At 45.4% G+C, this 21,379-nt stretch overlaps 1 protein-coding gene and 1 long non-coding RNA gene across 11 annotated transcripts in view; one reads left to right on the top strand and one right to left on the bottom strand.

Moving 5' to 3' along the window:
* LOC100706005 (rho GTPase-activating protein 27) overlaps positions 1 to 21,168 on the bottom strand; it is a 31,202-nt gene extending 10,034 nt beyond the window's left edge. For 3 of the 9 annotated variants that reach the window (XM_025906510.1, XM_025906514.1, XM_025906516.1), the window contains exons 1-11: positions 21,078 to 21,168; positions 14,669 to 14,794; positions 13,390 to 14,327; positions 7,898 to 8,110; positions 3,574 to 3,735; positions 3,343 to 3,498; positions 2,850 to 3,074; positions 2,679 to 2,774; positions 2,519 to 2,599; positions 2,337 to 2,402; positions 588 to 655 (exon numbers count right to left, since the gene is read on the bottom strand). In XM_025906510.1, coding sequence (XP_025762295.1) covers positions 588 to 655; positions 2,337 to 2,402; positions 2,519 to 2,599; positions 2,679 to 2,774; positions 2,850 to 3,074; positions 3,343 to 3,498; positions 3,574 to 3,735; positions 7,898 to 8,110; positions 13,390 to 14,327; positions 14,669 to 14,699 — 2,036 coding nt within the window. In that variant the 5' untranslated portion in view covers positions 14,700 to 14,794; positions 21,078 to 21,168. Of the gene's footprint in view, positions 1 to 587; positions 656 to 2,336; positions 2,403 to 2,518; positions 2,600 to 2,678; positions 2,775 to 2,849; positions 3,075 to 3,342; positions 3,499 to 3,573; positions 3,736 to 7,897; positions 8,111 to 13,389; positions 14,328 to 14,668; positions 14,795 to 16,309; positions 16,456 to 21,077 lie in introns of those variants that run through there. The other 6 variants (XM_003442417.4, XM_025906511.1, XM_025906512.1 and 3 more) reach the window with 6 other exon arrangements.
* LOC102082259 (uncharacterized) lies at positions 652 to 3,486 on the top strand. 2 transcript variants are annotated; one of them, XR_003219764.1, is made up of 2 exons: positions 652 to 1,602; positions 3,282 to 3,486. It is a non-coding gene; the product is annotated as an uncharacterized LOC102082259 (long non-coding RNA). The 2 variants fall into 2 exon arrangements; XR_002061770.2 differs by lacking the exon at positions 3,282 to 3,486 and adding an exon at positions 1,734 to 2,291.
* Positions 21,169 to 21,379: the final 211 nt, after the last annotated feature.

The raw sequence follows: 21,379 nt of genomic DNA, 5'->3' as shown, positions 1-21,379 counted from the left end.
TGACGACATTGATCAAATGTGAAGCGTAGTTTGCTGCTTCTTTTTGGCTCGGCGAATTTTGGTTGGAGAGACAAAACCTGCAGCTCAGAATCAGCGCAAAAAAGAGGAAACACAGCGCGGACCGACGCATCAGAATCACTAAGCTCCGACAGCGTGTCCGTGTTCGGGCCGTGGGGTGAGAAAGCCGAGAAAGACAAAGCTGATCCTGATGCGTCGGGTCTGTGTTTACGTCTTTGTGTGGAATCCGTTAATGAATTGATATCGCTTTATTCAAGCTACTCACCTCTCTCTTCCACCTGCACTTTCAACTGGACCACGGCCAATCAGAGAGGTCCCGCCCCTGACTATCTCTGATTGGTTTAGTCCACGATAGGGGCATAATGTGTGTCTGTTGTTGACCACACGGACAGTTGCAGAGATTTTTTTTTTTTTGTTACCCGAAAATATTTAGGCGACCAAATATTTTTTTTAGTCGCACCACTGAAAAATTTGGTCGCACTCTAGAGCCCTGCTTTACAGTATACTGTAACAGAGATTAGGACAGAACATCTAGCTTTAAAAAACAAACTGAACTTTTCTGCTCTCACCTGATCTTTTTTCCATTTTCAGCCACTTTAGTCTTGTTGAGAATCCCAGCTTTCTCCAGCAGGTGTCCCTGTAGGAATGCAGACACACAGCTGAGTCCTCAGGTTACCTGCTTTGAAATGTGACTCCTCTGCAAACACGGGAGTGGTAAGAGTCTAATGAAAGGCCTTTTATCAGCCTGTCCCATTTCATCCATCAGTCTGATCAGTGCTGGAAACGTTTTTAAATACCTGAAAATCTTTCCAGGAACCAAACTCAAGGATTTATGTGATTATTCAAGGACACCTAAAACATTCTCGGTGCACAGAGGACCTCCTAACGGACACAAACAAGGCCTCGAGAGACCTCCAGAAATCCCCCAGTGACTTCCTTTGCATCCCTAATGAAATAGTACATCAACAAAAACTATAAAACATGACTGAACTTGTTGTTTACAGAAAGACACTTTTCATCTGACAAAGGAAGAGTTTGCTTTGGGGAAACACAGGAGGGACTTTACTACCACGTGAACCAAAGCTTCTCCACAGCAGCCATTTTTACAATCCAGCGTGTTACTCGTGCATTAATCAAGGTTGAGCCTTGAAACTCCCACTGCCCTCGTGCTGCTGCTGCTCTCCTCTCTGCGAGGCGGTCAGCTGATGCAGCACACCTGTACCTTCAACGTGATAAAAGCTGGCCCAGGTGTGGTGCCTTTTATTCATTCAGCAGAACTTACTGTGAGTTTGTTTTTCATAAATTCTACTTCATGTAATTTTGTCATGCACACACTTCTTGTTGTTTAGCTTGAGGCAGTAACACATGGAGTGGTGTCTGGGAGGGTAAACTCCTTTGGTAAGCTTACAGCTTGAGTCATAGTTAATGGCCAGCTTGCTTTGAAGTCTGCAAATATTAAACTTAGCGTTTGTTGATTTTAGCATTGTGTCCAAGATTTCTGGGAGTGTCACACAAGACGGTGTTTGGTTTCGGTCCTTGGCTCATCATCAGAGACGATCTGCACATCGTTCAGAATTCATTCTCGTGAGTGGAGGATGGATGGGGCGTTCACGGACACTGCACACAGCAGCGTCTTCTTTTAATGCTCTCAGTTTTTATGTCTTAAACCATTTTCCTCATGAACTCTGGACAATGTGCACATGTTTCCTTTGCAGGTGGTTTCCTGTTTCCTTTGAACATTGCACAGAGTTTGTATGAGTGAAGCAGCAGGTCAAAGACCAGCTATGCTTGTGTACAGAATCAGGCCAGGAATGTCTGCTGATGCTACAGGAGAAGTAGGAGGACCACCAGAGTGTGGTGTGAACCTGTGGACAAAGTCTGATTCAGTGTGCACACCAGACTCCAGAATACAGTGTGGACAAAGTCAGAGATGCTGGAGTTACCAGAACCAAAAGCAGTGCCATAGAAAGAGACCAATCAGACCCTCAGAGCTGTTAATACGTGATGGATGGGTATTATTGAGCGATTTAAGGGTTAGTGGAGAAACACTGAGCAACTTTCTGGGCAAATTCAGCCTTACAATAAAAACCTGAACACCGATAAACACACATGAACTTCATGGTGTTAGGAAAAATCTTTTTAAATGTTTAACACATAATACTGAGGAAGCACAGCAGGTGGCGCTGTCAGTCTGAACTGCCCAAAAAGTTCCCGTCAGGCAGCGATTAGTAAGATGTTAATGTGATGAGTTAGAGGAACCAGATCTGCTGGAAACCTTCACTAATCTCCCCAACAGCCAATCAGGTGCCAAGACCTACATGCTGTGAGCTGGACCCTGTGCTCTGATTGGACAGATTCCTCTTCAGTCTGCACCTATTAGAGAGCTTGATGAGGGAGAACAGGGTGACATCAGATCGACAAATGAGCAAATGGATGAGCAGGAACGAGCGAGTCAATGCGAATGAATGGAGCTGTGATAGTGACACAGGTAAGTGTCTACCTGTGGACTGTCGGGGGAGGCGTGTCTGCTTATCATGTCAGTGTGATCGGAGAAGTTCCTCCGGTGGCCATGAGAACACGTCTGAAACCCAGAAACCAGTTAAAGTCTGTGTGACGCAGGCCTATAAAGGTTGTTGCTGTGCCGTAAGGTTTTCACTCACGTCTTCTCCCATGCTGAGTCTCAGCTTCCTGGCCTGCAGCGACGCTCCGTCCTCACAAACTCCATTTCCCATCAGACTTTGGGGCACTGAGGGAATCTGTAACAGTCAACAAACCAATGGAGTAATGCAAATAAAATGCAGACACACAGATGGCGCTGACCGACTGATTACCTGAGGATCCTTCAGGTCCAGGTGAGCTCTGGGTATCAGGCCCAAGCTCTGCTGAGGATGCTGTGGAGAGAAAAAGGCACAAATGTGGGAGAATATTCTGAACAATCCAAGGACTATCATCGATGTATGACAATGAACCGCGTGCTCAGTCTGTGTGTGTGGTACCGTTCTGAAGCTGGCGTCTTTATGGTCGCCTACAGGATAATCTTCCTCTGGCAGGGGAGGCTTTCAGCAATCAAAGTAAGAGAAGTCATTGGAGGAAGTTCACCATTTTAATCAACCCTAAACCCTCATTAATACAAAGACCACCTGTTCACTAAGCATCACCTGATACAGCTCATAACATATCAGATGTATTTCCGTTTTTCAGTTGTTGAAGTGACACTTTGACATATTTCAGAATTTAAAAAATGACTAAGTTTGTTGTTCTAGTTTACAGTGAACTGTCATGTTCTGACTTTCAACCTGGTCATCATCTTAAACTGGGTCGTACCGGGCCACCCTCGTGCTTCCTGTGGGATGCAGATCCAGGTGGGGGTGACGGGGAGGATGGCTCGGGTAAATTCCAGGATGTAGTTCGTGTGCTGCGGTTGAAGTAGTAAGGTCTTCCTGAGACTTCATCAAACACCTTCTCCCAGCCACCGGAGCCCTGACAGGAAGCATGACAACGTCACTTTGAGGACCTGATAATGGACTGGGGGGTTATGAAGGCAGCGGTTCAAACCTGAGAGGAGGCGGGGGAGATGACGGGGGAAGTGGAGGTCAGCTGACCCCCTTCTTTTCCCTTGGACCGGTCCAGGTCTCTAACTGGCACGGGTGGAGGATTGCGAGAGTCGTTCATGTGGTTGGTTCCAGGCTGCCTCCTGCTGTCTTGCTCAGTGTGGCCCTGCACAGAGGTCAGCACAGCAGGACTGAGTACACTCACATGGAAGGCATCACATCCAGGACCTTCCTTATTCACTGGAAGTTTTACATGAGGAAGTCTGTTCTGGTTCTGTTTGGTCATCAGAGTTGTTGTTGTACTTCCTGCTGTCCTTCTTCACACTCTTACATGTTCTGTGTTGTATTCTGTCTTCATTGTAATCACATTTTTGTATTTTTAATGAAATTGTATATTTTTCCTGCTTTACTTTATTCCTCCGCTAAACTTGTCTATAAATTTAATTTTATATACAGTTCTTTGGGTGTAATTCCTACACTTTGGTTTATTGATGACATTTATTCCACTGTTTAATATTACTTATACAAACTCTAAGTAGTTAGTGCTCCGTAAAATGATGATCAGGCCTTTCTTCTGCTGTTTGCACACTACAGGTTAAAACTTGTTTGTGGCTGTGGACCAGATTCACTAATCCAGCGGTCCCCAACCTTTTTTGTGCCACGGACAGTTTAATATCAGACTGTATTTTCACGGATCGGCCTTTAAGGTGTTGCAGATAAATACAACAAAATAAAACGATACGACCGAGACAAAAGCTGGAATTTTATAAATATAATAATAAACGCGAATTCACTGTGTGATTGTCAGTGATGGGAATAACGGCGTTACTAACAGCGTTACTTTTTTCAGTAACGAGTAGTCTAACTAATTACTATTCCTATCGTTACAACGCCGTTACAGTTACTATCAAGGAAATGTGGTCGCGTTGCTATTTTTCAACAAACAGATGGTTGACGCTGTGTTCAGCTTACAGCATCTTATATCAGCTGCAGGAAGTAGCTGTAAGTAATCTGGACGCTACAGCTTTAAGCAGCTGCGCGCTCCCGTGGACGGTAATCACGATCGCTGTCTAGCACAACACCTGGAGCTCAGGGGGCAAAACAATCGCATGAGTGCTGCTGTTTGACTGAGGAAGAATAAACTAGTCGTGGTAAGTCAATCACATGACCACTTCAAGACAAAGCAACAAGGTGACATATACCAGTTTTAAATTATGTTGATAGGCCACGTAAAACCAGAGTCATGATAAACAAGATATACACGGCGTTTTTTCCTCAATAGTTTCGTCACTTTTACTGTCCAAGGACAGTGTGTAGTTAATGTGTTGTCTTGTGTAGTTAGTGTGTAGTGTTGTGGATAGTTTTGTGTTGTGTGTCAGAACAATGAGGCGACTGCTGTCTCCAGGTAGAAACAGCAGTGATACACCTGCTGCTGTCAGACCTGCAGGTATCAGGCTGTGATGTTCTCCTTTATAGTGGACAGGAATTTTTTTGGGGAGTGGCACAAATAATTTGTGGCATCTGATTGAAGAACAGCTGATTGTTCTGTAAATAGTTTGAAATGGTTATTTTAAAAAAGGTTAAAAGGTAAATGGATGCAAATAACTTTGTTTGCAAAACTTGTGCATATGATTTTAAAATTGACAATTTATATTTGCATTTAAAGTTATGAAATATGATTCATTAAAGATGTTTGTGGTTGTTACAGTAAAAATATAACTTTTTCTACTCTGATTTTGTGTTTTTTGTCTGATTTTAGATCAATTGTGTTAATACAGTATGTCAACATGAAAACATGACTGTAAATTTAGACACGTGAGGTTGTGCTGAAAAGGATGATACCAAACAAGGCAAAGTAAATAGTTTTTAAAGGTAAAATGTGGAGGAAACATCAAAAGTAGTTAAAAATGGCCAATTATACCCTGGACCCCACAGGGTTAAAGGTTTTTTTTTTTTTAAAGTAACGCAGTAGTTACTTTTCAAGTAATTAATTACTTTTAGAATCTTGTAACTCAGTTGCTAACTCAGTTACTTTTTTGAAGAAGTAACTAGTAACTATAATTAATTACTTTTTTAAAGTAACTTGCCCAACACTGCTGATTGTGTAACTTTATTAGCAGCATCCTCCTGAAATGCTCCAACAACACTGAGAGTAACATCCTCCTCTCTGCCCCTTAATGGTCTCTGGTCACTATGGTAACGTGTAAATATTTTTTTCAAAATAAGACACACAACTACAACAGGGGAAAAGACCCAGGGAAATTGAGTTAACGCTAAAAACCTGGAAAACCATAAATTCCACACCCGAGTCTCAGCTCTCGGGCCGTGGCCCGGGGGTTGGGGACCGCTGCACCAGTTCACAGAAAAATAATGACGACATAAAATATATAAAACCTGTTAGACTTATATGTGACATCAGTGTGCAGTGAGTGTTGGCTACAGACATGAGATTATTTTTGGGGCCTTTATTGGAGAGTGGGACAGTGAAGACAGACAGACAGTGGACAGAAAGAAAGGGGCACAGGGCTCATGGACACCTGCTCAACCAGTAAGACAAACTGGTGTCCAGTAACTGGTCACCAGATCCCTGTGGAACAGACCCCACATGCTCATATTACAGCTGATCAAACTTTAATTGCCTCTGAGCTGCACGCAGCGGGGAGTTTGGAGTGAAACACAATGAAAGCTCAGAGTGATGATGGCAGAGAAATCCAACGAGCCATTCGTACAAATGTTCTTCAGATGCGCTTTGTTTGCAGTGCTGCCGTCACTTTTTTCATGTCTCTCACTAAACTTTATCGACCACTTTACATCGGTGTGTAATCTGTCGGTACAGCATGATGAAGCGCGCTACCTCAGCTGTGCGTCATCAGCCTTCAACCCTTCTTTTGTCTGGACCGTCGTCTCCTTTCACGTCACTCCCAGCGTTCATCGTTTTAGGAAACGAGCGTACACGCTCATCTACGTCTCGCTCAAAATGGATTTTTCTGATTTTGTCCAATTCTAAATCTTAAATCTCCGCTCTTCCTTTGTGTCTTTACTGCTAGCTTAGCTGAGCTTTTATTTGTTATCCAGTGCTGCTCTTTTAATGCCGCCGTGGTGTCTGACCTATCGTTTACCTTTTAGTTCATTTAGATTTCAGTCACTTCCTGTGCTGTCAAACTGCTTTGAATCCAGTGTTTTAGTAACTCCAGGGTTGCTGCCCGATGGCAGCTTTAACTCAGTAACTGTAATTACTTTCTTTTCTTTTTGTAATCCTGCTTCATGACTTTAGCTGACGCACTGTTAAGAAAAGAACCAGATGTTGTTCCTGCAGCTTCAGCTGCCCGTCCCGCTCCCCCGCCTCCTCCACCACACCTGGCAGTGTCACTTATGGATGTGGTGTCCTGCAGCTGCTGGACTACCAGTGTCACCTGAAAGGACGTCTCATGCAGGACACGAGCAAGGTGTTGGAAGGAGAGAGTAAGGCTGAGGATGGGCAACTCTCAGTCTGTGCCTGGATTGAAATAACTTTTCCATCTACAAGTGTCCAAACGCCTACTGCAGATGTGTCCACGTGTTCAGTAAGACTTTACGTGTAGCGTTCAGTTTGTGTTGTTTGTGTGGCTCCTGAAAAGCCATTTAGCTCGGAGAACTTTCAGTTTTATCACAAGATGTTGGAAACTGCACAGAATGTAAACGTTACTATGTGATGCCAGGCTCATGATGCAGCTGAGGCATGTTGTCTGTACAGAAACAGTCGCGTGTGCAGAGCGATCAGCGGGCGTCTGAAACAAAAGTGAGCAGCTGCTCGTGGATGTGGGGCAGAAATGTCACATACAGCTGCAAAATGTGCACGTAGACCGTCAAGCAGATGGTCCATCCATGAACACGGGCACAAACTTCTGTCAGAGCACGCTACCGATCACAACCACGTTCACTTCCTCTTACAAAACTCTTCACAATAAAACAGGAAACCTGTAAAAATGAACCATATATAATGCAAACGCTCTTCTCAATGTTTTAAACACATTTTTCTCCTTTTAGAAGGAATTCCTGCATTTTTCTAAACACAGATTTGAACCCGTAACCGTATGGGTTAACCATGTGATCCACCTGGTGAACTAAACCAGCACCCCACTCCGGTCATCTCTGTTCTCGCACTTCTTTTTCCTCAGCTGCACATCAGCTTCTTACATCTGTCCTGATAGTTTAGCTCTCGTCTACATTCACATTCATTTCATGCAGTTTCAGAGTCTTTTGGCGCTGCTGCTTCATCTCCGCTTTTAAGTGACCCGAACACAAAGATGAAGTTAAAACACACCTGGAAAGGTCAGAGGTCACCTTACCTGCAATCTGTCCTTTGCGCTGACTGGGCAGTTGGGGCTGATCATGCCCAAGGAGGTAGAAGATGATGGGCTGTGGTTTGATGTTGAGGGGGCGTGGTCTGTGGGAGGTGGAGAGGAGAGGGAGGAGCCAGAAGAGCTCTGAGGCTGAGCCGATTTCTTCAGAGACGGGACGTTGGCGTAGATGGGCGACAGAGGGTCGGGAGAGCTTTGGTTCTACAGAGCGAGAGAGAGAGAGCGAGGATTTTTTCACCGTCAGACACAAAACGACACACTCTGAGTCAAAGCTGTGACATGTTCACGGCGTGGATTCGTCACAGTGTTTAGACCTCCTGCATGTGACATAACCCGACGACCGGCCGTGTCCTTCTTCTTCTGGACGACAGACCGCTCTGTGCTGCACGCCTCAGAGCCTCAAGTCATAAAACTACAGAACGCAGACATATATGAGCCCATTTAAAGCCCACCCCCAACCATCACCCACACGGCAGCATGGAGGTGATGTTATCATCCTGATGGAGATCCAGCTTCATCCGCCTAACTTTCCTTTCTCCTCAGAGTGAAAAGAATCATTGCAGAAATCTGTTTTTAATAAAGTTTAGGGGGTTCCCACACCTCTGCAAGTCAGAGGAGCGCAGAGACGACCACGGGTCCAAAGAGCGAGCGTTAGCAGGGCTGCAGACTGAGTCCTCACAGAGACGCTCAGAGCACGGCGACCCACCGAGGACGAGGTCCCCGCTAAACAAACAGGAACCTGCTGGAGCGTCAGCCTCATTTACGACAATCATCAGCTGCTGTACAGGAAGAGCTCCTCCCAGAGTTTATAAACACACACACACACACACACACACACACACACACACACACACACAGCGACTTGCAGTCATTTCCTGCAGACTTTCACTAAGCCTCACGTCTGGATGTTTTCAGTCTTCAGGGAGACGAGTCCTCGCGGTGATGAAGACGTTTCACGTCTCCACAACACCACAGATACACCAAGTTCTGATAAAACTCATCATCACCCTGAAGACGTTGGAGGTGATTCACCTCTGCCAAGATTTCCTCCTCTGAGCAGGGAGCAGACAGCTTCCTGTCACACCGAGGAGGCGAGTGTGGCCACAGGGAAACAAAGAAAGTGTTACATTTCACTTCAGGTCACTTTCATTACAGCTGCCGGGTACGAGGCTCCACTGCTCAGCAGGCATTCTCGTTATCATTAACTAAACTTTACTCATCATTAATGTTTCTCAGACCGACCAGTCAGTGTGCTGGGTTTCTATGTTAAACACTGACTCATTATTACTGATGCATAGACTCACAGTTACATCCTGGCACTGATTTGACTCGTTATACAAAAACCATTTTTACAGCTGTAAGAATATTTACGCACGAGCTTGAGATGTGATGAGAAGAAGAAGAAGGTTTCCTGGTGTAAATACTCAAAGTACATCAAACTTGTGCTTGTACACAGCACGGCACAGGTGGAGCAGGATTACTCCACGGGAGGATTACTCCATGGGAGTAACCTGCACATTTAGAGTCATCACTACTGGTGACTGGGGCAGCCCTGCAGTGGTCATGTGAGACAAACACACAGAGACAGGGATCAGTGTTTAACCGACTGCAGCGTCACATCAACCTGAACAAATCTGCTCTCCTGCTTTACTGCGACACGCTCGTCTGCTCTGAACCTGCAGCTGCACGCAGGGAAACAGTGACAACATCTCTAACCAGCATCAAAGTTTAATGCAGCATGTCTGGACTTACCCATAATGCATCTGTGTTTGTGTCAGTATCACCAAAGTGTGTCCTGCATCAAACCTCACCAGGAACAAGTCAGAAAGTCTTTTAGAATCCGTTTGTGTTTAGACTGCACAGGCTGTAGCCCCACCCCCTCTGATTCAGTAACTCCGCCCCCTCTGACGGGCAGTGTGAATAGTTTTTGGAGTCAACACTGCTGAGCCAGATCACTGTTCATTGACCTCATGAAACATTTTATGACTCCAAAGATCAACTTTGACGACCACCTAATTTTCTTTCTTAGTCCTGGAATCACCTGGAATTCATCAAACTTCCTCAAGTTTCCTGGAATCTTCTCATGGACATTTCCCTCAAGTCCCTGGACTCTTATCAGACTTCATAAATAAGTCTTGGAGTTTTTCTAAAGCTTCAATAAATCCAAAGGCCAAATCTTCTAAAAGGATTCAGCAAACACAATCCTGTTCAGGATGCTGCTGTGAGCTCAAACGTCCAAACCAGCATTAAAAAAGTTCTCCGGGACTCGAACAGCTGGAGCCTCTGCTTGGACTCCCCACTTGTCCTGGGATGTCCACACTACAGGTCCACAGGGAGCTGCAAATGGGCGTTCGCTGCATGCAGGAAGCAGCCTCCAGCTGTCTCAGACTGCAGGAAACATGCAACTCAGTGTTGCAGTCCAGCAGCAGCTGTAAGCAGCACACCTCTGCTCACAGTCACAGCTCGAACTAACACCTGTAACACCTTTATTCTTTACATTTGACTTTTTGGTGAATTTGAGGAAAAATCTGAAGCAACACAATCCGATGCTGCCACCTGCTGCTTGACAGCAGGATGGAGATCCAACAAAGAGAAGTTAGTGAGGTGAAAACCTGCTGTTGTCTCTGTGAGCTGATGACAGACGCCTGCACTAGCGCCGGGGTCAGTTCTGACTCACAAGGTCCCGATTCGATTGTCAACTTAGCATGAAAACAAAGCTGTGAGACTTCATCAGAGGTGTGAGCGTCACAGCAGGTGTGTCAAAGTAACTAAAACAGAAACACATGAAGCAGGTTTTCCTGTCCTGGCTTTTTATAACAGATAACTATAAATATTCTGCAGTCGATCAAAAACTGAAGAAAACCATGAATCAACATCAACATGAACTTTTGACGTTCAGAGGAGCAGGTCCAGAGGCTACGCCCATCTTTTATATACAGTCTGTGACGTGACCACCTTCAACACTACGGAGGGGACTGTGCTGTCCACACACACACACACACACACACACACACACACTATAAGTAGCCAATCAGGAGAGGCTGACTTTATGACTGCCCTTTAACCAGGATGCAGAGCTTTTATTTCTGCGACTGACAGGAAGCTGACTGATGACCACAGGAGCCGGTAAAGTCATAAAGGTGCAGCGTCACAGAAAAACATCCAGCTGCAGCTCATTTACTGCAAACACAGCAGCGCGCTCGCACCTGGCTCAGCCGGTCACCTCACCTGGGACACACCTGGCTTCAGGACAGCCTCAGAGGAGGAAACAGCTTCAAACACAAGATGACTCAATCTGTTCCACCCTCTGCTGACACGAGGTAAACAAACCACCTGCTGAACAACATTAAAGCAAGACATCAACTGCTAAAGGTCAGAGGTCACCCAAAAAACAGCAGAGCTGCAGTCTCGATGCTCCACCAGTCAGATAAGGAAGTCCCGAGCTGATCATGTGGACGCTGAGTTTCACTGAGACTTGTCAGACCGAAGACTCTGAAAACCTTTGAGCTCTGACAGGAGCTGAAGGTCAGAAACACTGTGGCTGAAACCGCTCCATCTCCACGCACCAACAACTGATTTATGGCCTGCTGCCACCTTTACTTTACCTTTACTGAGGCTACGTCCACACTAATACGTTTTCGTCTCCATCCACACTGAGACGGCATTTTGGGTCAAGGAAAACGCAGTGTGCTGAAAACGCTCTCCAAAGCGGATACTTTTGAAAACGCCGTTTTCGCAGTGTAGACAGCGAACCCGGAGACTTTTCTTAAACGGTGACACATTTTAGTCATATGATGCAGTCATGTGACTAATTAAACCAAGATAGCGGAGGGCGTTATACAGCAGTTGTTTTGTTTGACAGCCCTATTAAAGATTAATATCAGTCTGTACATGCTGCAGATAGCTTTTCTTCAGATTCTTTAATTCTCACCCACTTTTGCAACTGAAACCTAAGCATTTTCAGCCGTTGCAATGTGGACGCACAACTCTGTGAAAATGATAGTGTGGACGCGGAGTGTTTTCAGACGAAAATGCCGTTTTCAAATCTATCCGAGGCTCATGTCAGGGAGGTGCTGGTCATGTTTCAGAGCGATCTGTGGATATGACGTAGATAAATCTGCAGCAAGACAAACTCAGAGCTGCCAGCTCATCTTAGAACCCAAGCAGCAAATTTCTGACGAGAAAAAAGTTCAAATTCTGAAAACTCAAACCTTTCACTTTAAAGGCGACGCCCACACTTGATCTTCATCGTTACCTGCTGACATCGGAAAGCAATGCGAGGAGCCGGTCTACCTGCTCCATGACTGAAGAGTAGACAAACCCACTTCATCACGCACTCACTGTTGTAATTACACATCAGCAAGGAGCTCACAGCCGGATCGAGCAAACAGACTTTTACTAAGTAAAGCAGCTGAACGATGCTGCAGCGGTCAGCGCTGTCGCCTCAGCACCAAGGTCCTGGGTTCAACTCCAGTATCCAGCTTCCTCCAAACACGTGCAGTCAGCGTCTGTGTGTTAGACTGGAGACCTGTCCAGGTGTACCTCTCACCCTGTGACAGCTGGGAGAGGCTCCATCCCCCCATCACTGAACTGGATAACCAAAAGAAAACGCATGGACGGATGATTAAAGCAGCTGAACGGCATGCTGGGTAGGAGGTGCTCTGTCTGCTGTAATGCAGCATGATTTAACCTTGACTGAAGACTCCTCACAGTGTGTGTGAGGAGAAGTCTGTTTTCACCAGCAGGTGTCGCTGCAACGTCATCGTCTCGCAGTTTCCTGTCCGACCCTGAACACATCCTGCCAGCTGTGACATCACTACATCCTGCTGACCTCATTACATCCTGCTGTGACATCACCAGACCCTGAACTGTGGAAAAGCTCCCCTCAGTAACCCTGCCTGCACAAATGTCTGCTCTCTGTAGATTTTAAGCAACTTGAGTTCATCCATCCATCCATCTTCTTCTTGAGTTCAATGAAATTATTTTATACAAATAATACAAAGTTAAACTAAACAAATATTTAAAAAAACAGTAAATAATTAAATTTAAAACCAAATGAAAGAAACATTAAGATCACAACTAACAAAAACAGTAAACAGTGCAAAAAAAATGTTTTAAATTAAATCTTTAAACTAAGTTTTCTTTAGTTTCAGTGGGTCTGGAGGTCAAAGGTCAGCAGTTTGTTTCTGGTATGCTGAGAATTAAAAGAGGAGCTGGGATTTTCTTTTCCCCCAAAAGTTGTTTCCTGCGTGGACACTGCAGGAAATGACACGCTGCACAGGACTTTTATTTTGGAGGACTCTGTAACATGTTGTTCTTTAACCGTTCGTGAACACTTATTTTTACCTTTGTGCCATTCTACCAAACATTTCAATAAAAATAAAGTCCAGGTGTTGTAAAAAGATATTTGATTACATCAAAGTCATGCAGAACAATCAGAGACTTTATCAAAGGGTCATTTTCATAGTCTGGTGACGTACCTGTGTGGGAGGTGGGGCAGGTGCAGCCTCAGGTGTTGCAGGCTCGGCCTGTGCTGCAGGGCTCGCTCTCCCTCCGACCAGAGCCTCCAGGTCCAGGTTCAGGTCCTGGATGGACTCGTAGATGTGGTGTGAATCCTCGCCCTTCACTGAGTCCCGCTCCTCCTCACCGTTCTCCTCCACGCTTGCTTCATCCTCTGCCAGCTCCTCCTCATCTGGCTCTATTGGAGATTCGTGGCCGTCCGGACGTCCTGCTGGAGAGGAGGACATGTTGTGGAGGTTGCTGTGGGGTGGGATCACCGGCGTCTCGACTCGGATGGGTTGGACGTGGGGCCGGGGCACTGAGAGGGGGTCTGCCGGACTGAAGCTGGGAACGCGAGGTTTCCCGACGTCCCTGACGTCCTCCACGTAGCCTGACGGGTGGGGCTGCTTCTTGCCATCGGTAGAGTTTGCAGTTCTGCTGTTTGCTGTTGACCCGGGCTCTGCAGGACCAGCAGGGGCCCCAGGTAGCCGAGGTGCCACATCTTGGAAGTCCAGCGGGACGCCAAATGTAGACATCCGATTTTCATTTTTGTGGTGCCTTTTGACCGCATCGGGTGTGAGTCTGATGGTCATGTCATCACTTGGTTTGGTTCTGGACTCTTCCAGAGGCTTTGGGATGGGGACAGGCACCGCCACAGGGATTGGAGCCATGACAGGCAGCACCGGTTCGGAACTGGGAGGATCAGCAAAGTCCAGAGGAGAGGGTAACTCCAGCGGCAGCTCTTTGACGTACTTGGCCGGGATGTAGAAGGGCTTGGAGCTGCGATCCTCCTGGACCTGCCACCAGTGGTTGTTGGTCTTCGCCAGAAGGATATAGCGCTCATTGGGTTTGATTGTGACCAGCACCCCATCCCGACCCTCGTACTCATACCCAAATTCCACCAGAACCAGACCCAGACCTGAAAGAAAGGATCAGACAGAGGAACAGAAAAGTTTCACAGATTTTAACCCAACCTTCTCAAAGCTGCTGTGTTCAGTTTTTGAGGTCAAAATGAAGTCTGGTTCACTTCCTCCTGACGCTATCTGTAGTTTTAAAAGAGACAGACGAGCTGGTCACGAGCAGGGAGATGGCAATAATGTGAAGCACATGTGCTTATGTGCTGTGACTGTAAACATGCAGACGCACCAGAGCAGCGCCATCGAACGCTCCCCTACAGCTTCATCAGGTGTGAATGTGGTGATTTCATCCAATCAGAGTCTAAATAAGCTGGAATTCACCTGCAACAGTCGGATGACTCACCTTTGCTCTGCAAGGAGGACGTTGTTGCCATTTTGACAACCCTGGGCTTTTCAGGCCCTGCCCCCTCAGGTAGATCTAATCTGAAGGTGACTGGTCAAAGGTCACTCCTGATCCTACACCCCCTTCCTAAAGGAAAAAATAAACAAACATACAAAATAAAAACAATGCCTAGGAACCAACCAACCGAACAAACAAACAAACAAACAAACAAACAAACAAACAAACAAATAAAATAACAACAATGCAGATGAACCAACCAACCAACAAAGAAACAAACAAAGAAACAAACACAAAGATACAAGCAAACAAACAAAATAACAACAAGGCCGATGAACAAACCAACCAACAAAGAAACACACAAACAAACAAACAAACAAACAAACACACAAGCAAATAAACAAATAAAATAACAACAATGCATTTCAACCAGCCAACCAACAACAAACAAACAAACAAGCAAGCAAGCAAGCAAACAAACAAACACACACACACACCACACACACACACAAACAAATAAAATAACAACAATGCAGATGAACCAACCAACCAACAAACAAACAAGCAAACAAACAAACAAGCAAGCAAACAAACAAACAAACAACAAAAACACAAACAAACAAACACAAACAAACAAACAAACAATGCAGACGAACCAACCAACAAACAAACACACACAAACAAACAAACAATGAAACAAACAAGGGAGCAAACAACAAAAACCTCCAAACAAACAAACAAACAAACAAAAAAACACACACAAACATACAAGCAAACAAACAAATGAAATAACAACAATGCAGATGAACCAACCAACCAACAAAGAAACACACAAACAAACAAACAAACAAACAAACAATGCAGATGAACCAACCAACAAACACACACAAACAAGCAAACAATGAAACAAACAAGCAAGCAAACAACAAAAACCTACAAACAAACAAAAAAACACACACAAACACACAAGCAAACACTCAAAGAAAATAACATTGCAGATGAACCAACCAACCAACAAACAAACAAACACATGTAAAAACACATTTCTGTACATCTGTCATGAGTCGCCTGTTGCCCTTGGTTCTTTCATGTGTTGATTACTTTCATCCAAAGATTCGGCTCCTTTGTGCCAGTTGAGAGAAAAACACACTCATAAAAACAGCAGTAAGTTGTGTTTGCTGCTGCAGTCCAGAGACAGAGATGCAGTCATGTTGGGTTAACTGGTGATCATAATTAATTCCTGTTAAACGTGTTAATGGATGAGAGAGGTGCAGAAACCACGGAGGTGTGCTGACTCAGTTGGTGTTTCTGTTCACTCAAAGCCTTCGTGTCTGTCTGATGATAACATCAGGTAGATGCTGGCGAGCTCGTGGAAACACCTGTATAACCCGTCTGTGGGTGTTTCTGTCTGATGAGCTGTGAGAGCTGGGCCAACTGTAGCGCATCTACAAACCACAGTTTTGGGCTGCACCGCATTAAATCAACATAGAAGCATATGCTAACCCAACAGACCTGCCTTTTCACTGCAGGCACAGCGAGAACATGGCCGCTGCTCACAGTCTTTTTACACTTACACATTTCATGCTTTTCATCCAACATTCACACTCTGAAAAAATGCATCTGAGAGCAACTTGGGGTTCATACCTTGGCCAAGGCTATCTGTCTTTCCTCCATGTCTGTAAGATTCTAGTTTCTCCTCACTCACTTTTCTAACAGCTGTAGAACAAACGTGTCTGAATGAATGAAAGTCTCTAACACTGAGGAAAGGACAGACCGTCTTCATGGACTGAAAGCAGAGGAATGACAGTTATCAGCTCCTCTGCTTTCATGTCAGAACAAGTCACAGTGAGGTCTGAGCTCCTCCCACAGCCCCGAAGCAAAAACGCTTCAGTCCACTTAACAAACATCACATTTATCTTCCAGCGCAGTGAAGGAGTTAACGCTGCTGTGTTTCATTAACCAAAGACAAACAGTTTAAAGTGACTAAAATAGGTTAGCTGTGTTTCACACAGAGAGTCTGAGGAAGCAGACTCCAGGCTGAAGCCCGTCTGCTTTCAGTTTGTCAGTCCTTTGTGTGAAACCTTCACTGAACATTCAACATTTATTTTTCCTCATATCTGCGTAAACTACATAAAAACCTAACGAACAAGGACAAAAACAGTGATCAAATGTATCGACACTTCATCAGTTAAAACGAAACGAAAATATTCTGGAGAGACAAGATCCAATCAGAATTAATTAGGTTTTGTAGAAAGGCGGGACGGTGTGGAAGTGATCCAATCAGAAGTAATCTCCTTGTACAGTCAGCTTAGCTTTGATCTGTAGCCAGGAGCTCCCTGCTTCTCATGAACAGACAACAAAACGTTGACACATTTCACATCTGATGTCCAGGACAAAAAAACGCTCTCATTGCTGAAAACACTTCAGATTTTAGTCAGCTTTAGATTAAGGCTACATCCACACTAGCCCGGATAGATTTGAAAACAGCGTTTTCGTCTGAAAACACTCTGCGTCCACACTATCGTATGCCGAAGCCTCTGGTGGACAGTAGAGGGACTGCAGGGTTTGGTCAGTGCTCATTTTTCAACCTTGGGGGTGGGGGTGGTAGCTGTAACTAGAATGTACTGCACCAACAGGAGGAACAAAACTCAGGTGTGAAGCACATGCAAAGCCTCATTTGAGGTGATTGTGACTGAAACGATGAACCTGGACCTGCATCCTCAGCATCGAACGTCGCCACACGCAGACAGAGCTGTGAATATTTGGCCGTACAGCATGTGGTTTTGTCCGTCCTGAAGTCTGAGGCGGAGCTGAGGAGCACGCGCTGCATTCACTGCCCTGGTTTGAAGTTTGGCAGTTCACGTGCTCTCTGCCTGTTCCTTGAAGGGTCTCTGCACTCGAGCAGCACCTGAGTCTGTGTTTTGATTTGATTGGACAGAGAGAAGCAGGTGAACTGCGATGCAGCAGAGGTTATGTTGACCTGGACGTCTGTCTGAGATGTAACATGCCTCGTTCAGCCACTCAGAGGGAGAGTGAGGGATCTCCTGAGCTACAGCCACCCTGTCTGCAGTACGGGGCTATTTCCCTCCCAGCAGCCTCTGAGCCAGGCATTCGATTAGAACAATAGCAGGAGGCTGATCTCAGGGCAGCTCTGTTTACACAGGGAAGCGCCTGCACTTCCTGTCTGCTGCAAGCCCCGCCCACACAGCGGCGTAGACCCCACCGCTTAGTGACATCACACAGTGGTGTGTTTCCTGTCTTTGTGAAGGAACAACAGTGTGTGTGGGCTCACAGAGCAGCAGGACAGCCAAACATTTCAACTCCTACTGATCACTAATCACCAATCACAGATCAATATTTAAAATCTGATGATGTCATCTGGCCCAGAGCTTTCAGCAAACATCCAATCAGCTGCTCTGTCACCAATGGACCTGGAAACGACCGGCCTCAAACCTGTGAACTCTGGGCTCCTGTTACCCTCCTACTACCACACTCTTTATCCTCCTGTTACACCAACCTTTGCCCTCCTGTTACCCCACCCTTACCCTCCTGTTACCCCACTCTTTGCCCTCCTGTTACCCCACTCTTTGCCCTCCTGTTACCCCACTCTTTGCCCTCCTGTTACCCCACTCTTTGCCCTCCTGTTACCCCACCCTTACCCTCCTGTTACCCCACTCTTTGCCCTCCTGTTACCCCACTCTTTACCCTCCTGTTACCCAACTCTTTGCCCTCCTGTTACCCCACCCTTACCCTCCTGTTACCCCACCCTTACCCTCCTGTTACCCCACTCTTTACCCTCCTGTTACCCCACTCTTTGCCCTCCTGTTACCCCACCCTTACCCTCCTGTTTTTCTATTATTTTAAACTGTGTTCCATGTCAGGAGTTACCATGTTTAGCTGCGTGCGTTGCCATACTGTGAGGTCACTGCAGGAGTTTCATGTGTTAAGATATAAATAATAGAGCCTGGTATGACGTCGCCTGCAGATTTATTTGCGGGCTATGTGTGGAATATTTCCATAATGAACGTAGCTTTGTACAGCAGTGGAGCAGTTGACTGGTATCATGCTGATTTCAGTGGACCATGTTGATTTCTAGGCCGTAGATGAAAATCATGATCACTGATTAAGTCCAGACGCTTTTCTTTGCAAACTCCTTTGACTACGATGACCTGGATGACTGAGAACCTTCACAGACATCACTGATTATTATCTCTCATGGATCATTAGTTCACCTTTCTGGTTTTCAGTTACTGGAGGTTTTTTTTGCTGTACAAAAACCATGAAGGAATTCACTCGTTCATAAACATGGCATTAAGAATCTTACTGTGATTTTGTTCATTTATTTATTACTTCAATCATTTTTAATAATTATTATTGTTGTGTTTTTCTCCTGCTGTTTGTTTGTTGCCGCTGCAAAGACAAAGTTTTATTTTTGAAATCCATTGTTCTCTATTTAAACACACCTGGGACAGGTGAGTTTCAGAGACGCTGGTATGTTGGAATGCTGCTGCCCCTCCCCCTCCTCGCTCACTGTGATTGTGTCTCTGCCGCACCAGCAGGCTGGTATGTGACACACACACACACACACACACACAGACTGCTCTGTGTGACCACAGGAGCGAAGCATGTGAAAAAATAAACTGGAGGGTTTGTGGCGGGACACACCCTGTCCACCAATCAGAAAAGATAAAACATTTAAAGGAGAATCTGCGAGGGCCTCGTCAGCCACACCTCAAGTGACATCATACACCCAGCAGCCAATCCCAGCTCGCTTAATCTAAAGACTGTTCAACCTTTACCCTGTGTGAGAGCGGGTGTGGTCACAGCACACAGAAATAAACAAGTCCAGGTCATAAATCTGTCTGCTGGCTCCGCCCAGACGAGGCTGGAACCAAACCAACGCTGACAGGAATGCACACACACAAGCATCACACACTCTAAGCACAAACACACGGCTCTGATTGGATAGCACCTGCCCGCTCACTCCTCGCACGCTGTTTCAAACCTTCCAAACTTCCTCAGTAACCTGATGGAAGGATGGCTCAGTGATCCTGAGCCCCGTGAAAACAAAGAGTCCCCACACACTAAAACACTGTGAGTCAGGGTCAGGGTTCAGGTTCAGCCCGGTTTATGGAGTTTGTGGAGAATACAGCACACAGCCCTGTGTCCAAACACAAACTAAACACATTTATCACTTGTTATAACATTATTATAAACACATACTACAGCGGCAGGTTTATTCTTATTATTGAGCTCTTATCTGTTCATGCAGATGTTCAGCGTCTGTTGTTTTCTGAAACATCTAAATGTAATAAACTTTATAAAAATGAGATACGTTCCCACTTTGTTAGCATACAGAATTATAACGTGCAGAGTTTTTACTTGATGATGAACTCCAGCCTGCGACGTGGAGTCATGTGACTCGCCTCTAAAAACTTTAGTGGAAGCGAATTCTTTTTTCACTTATTCAAGTTGTTCTCCACGTCGCACATAAACACACGATGAACATGTGTGATTTCAATATTTTTGCATTATTAAACATACAGAACACTGTTACATGTGGTTCTGTATGTTTCATGTAAGATGTGTCCCTGTGTAATAACACAAAACACGTCTAATAAGATTTAGACATAAAACATGCGCTGTGTTTCTGTCTGTGTGTGAGGAATACAAGAGCACGTATCCAAGCCCAGGTGAACCTTCTGCATGTTTACAGCCTGTCGAGGACTTTGACCACAACTTTGTCAAATGTGTTTAGCAGGTTGCTTTCAGAATAAAAGGCTGTGATGAAGGCCCTTCTTTCCTGTACCGAGCTCTTCCTTTGACTCTTTCTGTCTTTAGCTCTCGCTTGTGATTTGTGGCGATAAAACAGTCAAACGTGAATATTTCCGAGGCCTGTGAATGTTTACCTCCAGGTTTGAAGTGTGCGTCGAACGACAACTTTAGGACCGTCCCATTTCTAAGTGTAACCACCACCAACAACAGCAGAGTTTGCAGTTACAGTAAAACCTGTTCTTATGCCCGGCGGGTTTTCAGACACACTCTCACTGTGATTCTGTCATTTCTATAGATTTTTAATTAAGAGCGAAAAAAGCCCGCTCAGTCTGAAATCAGGACACTGTGTCACACCCGGTCACACAAACCAGCAACTAACACAGTCTCACACTCGCACACACACAAACACACACATGCACTGAATCTAAAAACAGACTCATAGTCCCCATAATGCAGGTGTGGGACCAGGTCCCCGTGACATAGGGTTTACAAGTCCACTGGAAACACTTTTATCTAGACAAACACAACAACAACACACAAAAATGTAACAAAGCAAATGTCTTCAACTACAACTAGTTACACACACACACACACACACACACACACACAGATAAATAGAGGGTTTGTTGTGTTTTACCTGCAGTAAAAGGCAGATCCAACCATCCTACTTCACTTTTTTCTCTTCTGATCTTGGAGGGCCGAGCCCAGATCACTCAAACAGGTTTCTCTCTCTCTCTCTCTTTAGCTCCGCCCTCTCTGACCTGCCAGTCCTGGCTTGTCTTCTTTCCCCTCCTTTCCTGAGTTTGCATCCTGTCTGCCAAAGAAGCCACAGTCAGACCGTCAGTCCTCTCTGGGCAGATCAACAGCGCCCTCTGGTGGCCCTCGCCGGTGGTTCATTATTACCCGTGCAGTGGGTCAAATCAAATCAAATCAAATCAA

Source organism: Oreochromis niloticus, linkage group LG4, assembly GCF_001858045.2.
Source record: "Oreochromis niloticus isolate F11D_XX linkage group LG4, O_niloticus_UMD_NMBU, whole genome shotgun sequence".
NCBI lineage: Eukaryota > Metazoa > Chordata > Actinopteri > Cichliformes > Cichlidae > Oreochromis > Oreochromis niloticus.
The sequence above is the reverse complement of the archived record's forward strand: the minus strand, read 5'-3'. Positions and strand labels throughout refer to the sequence as shown.